Genomic DNA, 8,199 nt, shown 5'->3' with positions numbered 1-8,199 from the left:
TGTAGATAGATAGATAGATAGATAGATAGATAGATAGATAGATAGATAGATAGATAGATAGAAGATAGATGGATAGATAGATAGATAGATAGATAGGAGATAGATAGATAGATAGATAGATAGGAGATAGATAGTTAGAAAGATCGTTAGAAAGATAGATAGATAGATAGATAGATAGATAGATAGATAGATAGAAGATAGATGGATAGATAGATAGATAGATAGATAGATAGATAGATAGATAGGAGATAGATAGATAGGAGATAGATAGTTAGAAAGATCGTTAGAAAGATAGATAGATAGATAGATAGATAGATAGATAGATAGAAGATAGATGGATAGATAGATAGATAGATGAAACTATATGCAGTACGTGGAGATAGTGTTGGATATATTACTAGCCATCTCCTATAAGATACAGAGCACAGTAAGCAGCTCGGTGCCTCCTATATACCGGCTCCTGCCAGTCACTGTGTGTACATGGGCCAAGCTCTGGATCTCCTGCTGAGCCTTATTAAGTAACAATTTCTCACTTGATGATCTTAAAGACAATACAAGTCTTAAAACCTCCTCATACAAGCCTGCTCCAACCTGAGCCTGAAATATTAAGTAGGAGAAGGAAAGTGCTACTAGCAGCCCTGCTCCTGTGTGCCCCAGGCAGATTAATAATAGATAGTGGGTAGCTGTGCCCCTGCAGGGGTCCTCATCCTCCTCATCCTCAGGCCCACCATGCATAGAGGGGAGAGGTACTCACCTGCTCCAGGCTCTCCAGATCCCACTTGTCTCTTAGATCTGCTCCCACCTATCCCACAGAATGAAACATTAATACCCGGCTCTGATAACAAGTAGTCAATGGCTGCAGGAGCCAGACAAGTGATCAGAGGCAACAGCACAGGGAGCACTAACGCACTGACTGACATCTTTACATAACGCGCAGGAACCGCTGGAGTGTGCAACATTTAATGTCAAAAGCGATTGGTTTTCTGCTAGACTGGACATCTCACCCAGCTCAATGGATGGCAGGAGCCCCAGGAACAGAACGTGGCTGAAACATGGCTGCACTGGCTGTATACTGCACTGACTGAGTGCACAGGCTGTATACACACACTGACTGAGACTGTATACACACACTGACTGGCTGCACAGGCTGTATACTGCACTGACTGACTGCAGAGGCTGTATACAACACTGACTAACTGAACAGGCGGTATACTGCACACTGACTGGCTACACAGGCTGTATACAGCACACTTACCGACAGTACAGGCCGTATACAGCATACTGACTGGCTACACAGGCTGTATACAGCACACTGACCGGCTGTACAGGCCGTATACAGCACACTGACTGACTGCACAGGCCGTATACATCATAATGACTGACTGCACAGGCTGTATACAGCGCACTGACTGGCTGCACAGGTTGTATACAATACACTGACTGACTGCAGAGGCTGTATACAATACACTGACTGACTGCAGAGGCTGTATACAGCGCACTTACTGGGTGCAGAGGCAATATAGGCAGCCATAGAGCCCAGGCAGACCTCAACTCACAAGGATATGGGGAACCCAGGCAGACCCCAACACACTGACTGGCTGCACAGGCTGCTGAGCCAACACCCAGGGATATGGGAAAGGATATATATAGACACACAAGGATATGGGAGAGGATAGTAATGGTGATATGGTAGTGGAGAGGAGTATGTAAAGATAGATAGTTAGATAGATAAATAGATAGATAGATAGATAGATAGATAGATAGATAGATAGACTCTCCATAAATGTTCCACCATATATACTGTATAATGCATACGCGAAGACTCACTGATCGATCGATCTATCTATCTATCTATCTATCTATCTAACTACATATATAGAGATTATTTCTTTCAATATACAATATAAAATCAGAATATCTGTCTCCCACCTATTAACTATCTCACATATTATCTAACTATCTCTCTGTTTATCCATCTATATTTATCTTTTTACACGATATGTTACAAAATATAAAATAACTATCTAGAGGTAGAAACATCTACGTCTCACCTTCTATGTACTTATCTATTTGAGTCTGTTTGTCTATGTACAAGATATGTTACTAGCCCTAGAAAAGCAAAATATCTGTCACCGATTTCTTTCTTTTTCTTTCTTTCTTTCTTTCTTTCTTTCTTTCTTTCTTTCTTTCTTTCTTTCTTTCTTTCTTTCTCTTTCTTTCTTTCTTTCTTTCTTTCTTTCTTTCTTTCTTTCCTTCTTTCTTTCTTTCTTTCTTTCCTTCTTTCTTTCTTTCTTTCTTTCTTTCCACGAGATGTTGCAAGACAGAATATTTATTAACTATTAGCCATATATTTACTATATATATATATATATATATATATATATATATATATATATATATACTTTTCTATTAACTTGTTTATTAATCTGTCTCTATTTCTATTCTATTCATTTCGCTGACAATCATTACCTAATCTTTCTATTTTTAAATAGTATCTATCATCTATAAATCCCTCTATCTATCTATCTATCTATCTATCTATCTATCTATCAATTATCTATCTATCTATCAATCAATTATCTATCTATCTATCTATCTATCTATCTATCTATCCCTCCTTCCATCCATCCATCATTCCCCTGTAGCCCCTATAATCTGTGATGGATACAGTCAGCATGGCGGCAGTTTCTTAGAGAGCAGGGCTAGGAGGGGGCAGGGTGTCTGTGCCAGGGTCACTTGCCTGTGGCATTTGCTCCAGTTTGCGAGACACTTAAGAGGCCACCTCCGTGATTAAAGGGCCAGAGACCACTATTGTGTTTAACCATTTGCTGAGCAGGAAGGGGTTTGTTACATTTCCCCCTATGTGCATATAGAGCTGAGTGAGCAGACTCCTGCTATTGCTCTCTGGTGTCTGCCCTCCATTCACCTGTAAGTATTTGTTGTGCTCCTTTACTTTCCATTTGTGTTGCTGTGTCTTTTTGTCAGTCCTGTGACCTCACCCCCTTGTCTTCTCCTCCCCTTCCCTCTGCAGCTTTATCTCCCCTCCCTCCCTCACTCCTGGGAATTCCAGCATTTGCTTTCTCTGTCTCTCCCTCTCTCTGATTTGCTTCCCTAATTGACCTAAATAAAGCTCCTGAGTGACAGGCACTTGTAGGGCCCCCGGGCACTCACTACTAAGCACAGACAAGTCATCTCATCGGGAGAAGGAATTCTCCTTATTTTCCTTCAATAATCCAATTTGCTCCTCAAGCTCATCCAATTGGAGAATTCTGCAGAATAGCGTTTAAGTTGGCGGAGATTTCTGCTGCCTTGTCTTGTGTATGTGAGCTGGGGAGGCTGGAGGACTAGCAGGAGGACTGGCACAAGGATCCTTCCCTTCTTCATGCAGGCAGCAATGTGAACTGACTCCTATAGACCCCAGCACTGAGGTGCCCCCAGCTGTACGCACCACCATTGTCACCCTCTCCTCCATCCCCTCCATCACTGGACACCTCAGCCAAGATGCCTGATGACTCCACGGAGAACCAGAGCTCAACCCCGGCCAGGGTCTCCTCCTTCTTCATCGAGAATCTCCTCGGCACCGAGGCTAAAGAAGACAAGAAGAAGCCAAGCAGCCCAGAGGATGAGCCCACGGTGCGGCCAGCAGGCAGCCATTACCCGAGCAGCCTGTGCTGCCATCTCTCCCCCTATGACTACCAGAGCAGCCATCCTCGAGACACCACCATGGACTGGTACAGGAAGGCTCAGACCACCTACATAGGATGTACCAGCCCTGACAGTAAGTCTGCTTATTACTTATTAGTAGTAATAGGAGGTCTAGGGCTACTTATTATTAGTAGTAGGAAGTCTATGGATACTTATTACTTACTATTAGTATTAGGAAGTCTATGGATAACTTATTATTAGTATTAGGAAGTCTATGGATACTTATTACTTATTATTACAACAGGAATGTTCATGTCTCCTCACCTCCTATGAGGAACTTCTAGGGAGCTATGGTGTACGTAAATAATGTCTGATGTGATAGGAATGACAGAAAAATTGTACCATGCGCAAATAATACTGAGGGAGATACGTACAATGTGAATGTAGAAGTAACCATAGTAGTGAGCTAGGAGTAATGGCTATATATTGATAGCAGTAATAATATTGAGAAGAATAATAATACAATGTTTATATACTGGTGCTTATAACATATATGTAGTGATAGAAGTATAATAATTATAATAATAATAATAACAACAACAATGTGGACATAGTAGTGGTTATGGCATACATATAGTGATAGTATTATAGTAATAATATTGAGGAGGAGAAGAAGAATACAATGTTATATACTAGTGGTTAATGCATACATGTAGTGATAGAAATATTATAGTAATAATATTGAGAATAATAATGAGCCAATGTTCATATAATAGTGATTAAAGTATACATTTAGGGATATAATAATAATAATAATAATAATAATAATAATAATGCTATATTCACACAGTAGTGGTTATAGCATACATGTAGTGATAGAAATTGTATAGTAATAATTTGGAAAATAATGGAATAATAAATAATAATAATAACAATTCACTGTTCATATAGTAGTGATTATAGCATACATTAAGTTATATAATAATAATAATAATAATAATAATAATAATAATAATAATAATAATAATGCTATATTCACACAGTAGTGGTTATAGCATACATGTAGTGATAGAAATTGTATAGTAATAATTTGGAAAATAATGGAATAATAAATAATAATAATAACAATTCACTGTTCATATAGTAGTGATTATAGCATACATTAAGTTATATAATAATAATAATAATAATAATACAATGTTCACATAGTAGTGCTTATAGCATACATATAGTGACAGAAGTTTTATAGTAATAATATTGAGAATAATAATACAGTTCTCATATAGTAGTGGCTATAGCATACATATAATGATATCAGTATTATAGTAATAATATTGAGAAGAAGAATATAATCCTCATACAGTAGTGGCTATAGCATACATGCAGTGATATCAGAATTATAATAATAATATTGGCCATCTTCATACTTACAGTGACCATATAGTGGTGCTTATAGCATATAATAATCATATAATGATAGTATTTTTAGAGTAATAATATTGTATATAATAATATCGCTTACAATGTCTACATAGTGGGTGCAAGAGTAATAATTGGACTGATATTAATAATAAGAATAAATAATACACACAATGATCATATAGTAGAGATGATGGAAACAATAGTGACAATGCTGAAATAACAGTGCAGACAATAATCCTTTAGTAGTGGAAATATTAAGAAATCTACTCTATACAGGGTCCAATATAACAGTAAGACACAAGAGTCATAATAATATAGACGTGTCCTGGCAATAATAGCATCGTGTACTGTAATAATAAGAGCAGAATTGATGTTCCTACAGTAATAGTAATTTTAAGAATTATCATGTATACAGTCATCCTGTAATGTAATAACATTATTAGTAATAATAGAGAGTAACAATACCTATACAATGCAATATATACAATATTCCGAATATTAGCAGTAACATTATTTGTTATGCCTGCAATGATGAAGTTGTAGTGATAATATAAAGAATAATAATATAATGTCTATAATGTAATAATAATACTACTGAACCCATTCTTAGAAAATGTAGTCTTGTACTAGAAATGATAGCAGAAGGCAAAACTGGTAAGAAATACAAGCATACAATATTCTTATATATACCTAGTAAGATAATGTGTATAATGTTCAAATGGAAATAGAAGTGGTAGCAATAATAATAATAATAATAATAATAATAATAATAATAATAATAATAATAATCTAAATAATAATAGTAATAGTAATATAAATATAATATAATAATAATATAAATAATAATAATGCATGTATTGATTTGAAATGGTAGTAAAGATGTCATATAATAATAATAAAGTGCATATAATAACTTTATTATATATATAACTAAATATATGTATATATATATATATATATATATATATATACACACACATATCTTTATATATTATAAGTACATTATAAGTCAGCTAGCTGTATTTATAAATATTATTATTATTATTATTATTATTATTATTTTGTGTCTAATATACTGTTGCCCTTTAGTATAGTTATCACTTATTGGGCCCTTCCTCAGTTGTGTCAGGCAGGGAGGTGACTCAGGTGACACTGAGGGATTATGTCTATATAATGACTTATCATGGTGGCCTCAGGGGGAACCTCCATATTAGCTCCTGTGTATTATCCAGGCCCTGTATTAGGGTCCCTGCCTCAGTATAACCTGTTTCGGTGCTCATAGATAATAATGAGGAGGGGGGAGGGGAGGACCTCAGAGACATAATTAGGGATATTCTATAATATTTACCTCTTATAATGGAGGGTAATAATGACTATCCGGGGACAGCTCAGTGATCTGTGTAATACATGGACCAGGGCTGACAGGGGAAGCAGAAGTCGTGAAGAGCCGTAAATGGTTGTACAGTACTTGTGCTATACTGTGCGCTAACTCTTCACAGCCAGGAGAAACTTCTCCCTGTCCTTCCAGAACTTGCTGAGAAGTCCCAGGCAGTATGTGACCCCATATTAGGTGCATTATGTATAAGATCCCTGTACATTTCTGAGTTTATATTATTAAGTTACTATACAATGATAATCATCATCATCATCATCATCATCATCATCATTATGCAGAACATTTCTAATGTCTTGTCTCCTTCCTTCCAGCCAGTGACAGAGACTCTCCAGAGATCTCAGAAGGATCAGACAGACAATGCAGGAGTTACAGAAAGCAGCTGAGTGATGGCTCAGAAGACAAGAGAGAAGATGGCTTCCAGTGTAAGGAAGAGGAGAAACTGGAGCAGGACTTAGACCAGAAATCCTCCAGAAAGAAGAAGACCCGCACCGTGTTCAGCAGGAGTCAGGTCTTCCAGCTGGAGTCCACCTTTGATGTGAAGAGATACCTGAGCAGCTCAGAGAGGGCAGGCCTGGCAGCCTCCTTACACCTCACAGAGACCCAGGTCAAAATCTGGTTCCAGAACCGCAGGAATAAATGGAAAAGACAACTAGCTGCAGACCTGGAGGCTGCCAACATGTCCCATACCACCCAAAGGATAGTAAGGGTCCCTATATTATACCATGAGAACTCTCCTGCCAGCTCCTTGGGCTTCAGCCTGCCACATATCTCTCCACCATTGGTGGGCTTCTCCAGTGCTGTCAGCTACCCCCTGACCACCTTCCCTAACTCAGTGCCCTATATCAGGTCTCAGATGACTGGCCTCGTCTGACTGACACCTGCCTAAGACTATTGGACTTTTTATCCTATTTTGTATTAAATAACTGCATATCTGCTACTTACCTATTACTTGATTTTATGCATTGGAATTGAAAGACGTGCAATAACCCTGACTGGGGGTTCACTGACAAAAAAATGCAGCAATTAAACTTTTCTTTTTGTACTTCCAAAGAATTTCTTGCAGTTTGATTTTATTCCCAATTGCTTAAGGATAGATCGGGAAATCATGGGGATTTCTTTTTTTAATTTGAATTCAAAAATTAAAGGGGAATTTTTATTTTGGATACGATATTGATGGTCAATTATTATTTTTTTATTATTTTATTATTTATTTTTGATTATAATCAAGATATTTTTTTTGAATTTTTTAAAATAATATCTTTTAATTAGATAATTAAATAACTATAAAATTAATGGTGAATTTATCCTCCTATCCAGTCATTTACTTTATTCTGTAGTTCAAGTAACCAAGATAATAGTATTTTAAAATATCACAAAATATATATTTTTTTTAATTGAGGATCTGTGTAGGCATCCAATCCATGTCCTTAAATATATATATTTATATATATTCTATCATCTATCTATCTCCTATCTATCTATCTATCTATCTATCTATCTATCTATCAATCTATCATCTATATTTCTATCTATCTATCTGGCTATCTATCATCTATCTATCTATCTATCTATCTATCTATCTATCTATCTATATATCCTGCCAGATATGACAGAATAAACAGTAAATAAAATAAAGTAAAATAAAAAGAAACTAATAGTAATATAACAAATGAAAGTCTGACCTGACTTTTATGAGGATATATTCCATATTATATGATTAAATAAGGTTCAGGAAC

General features: G+C 36.3%; 1 protein-coding gene across 1 annotated transcript; it reads left to right on the top strand.

Annotated features, from left to right (window-relative positions):
* Positions 1 to 3,082: 3,082 nt before the first annotated feature.
* HMX1 (H6 family homeobox 1) lies at positions 3,083 to 7,536 on the top strand. The gene is made up of 2 exons (XM_075261103.1): positions 3,083 to 3,778; positions 6,775 to 7,536. The coding sequence occupies exons 1-2, from the start codon at positions 3,502 to 3,504 to the stop codon at positions 7,332 to 7,334; spliced, it is 837 nt and encodes a 278-aa protein (XP_075117204.1). The 5' UTR covers positions 3,083 to 3,501; the 3' UTR covers positions 7,335 to 7,536.
* The last annotated feature ends 663 nt before the right edge of the window (positions 7,537 to 8,199 follow it).

Source organism: Leptodactylus fuscus, chromosome 1 (assembly GCF_031893055.1).
Source record: "Leptodactylus fuscus isolate aLepFus1 chromosome 1, aLepFus1.hap2, whole genome shotgun sequence".
Lineage (NCBI taxonomy): Eukaryota > Metazoa > Chordata > Amphibia > Anura > Leptodactylidae > Leptodactylus > Leptodactylus fuscus.
The sequence above is the reverse complement of the archived record's forward strand: the minus strand, read 5'-3'. Positions and strand labels throughout refer to the sequence as shown.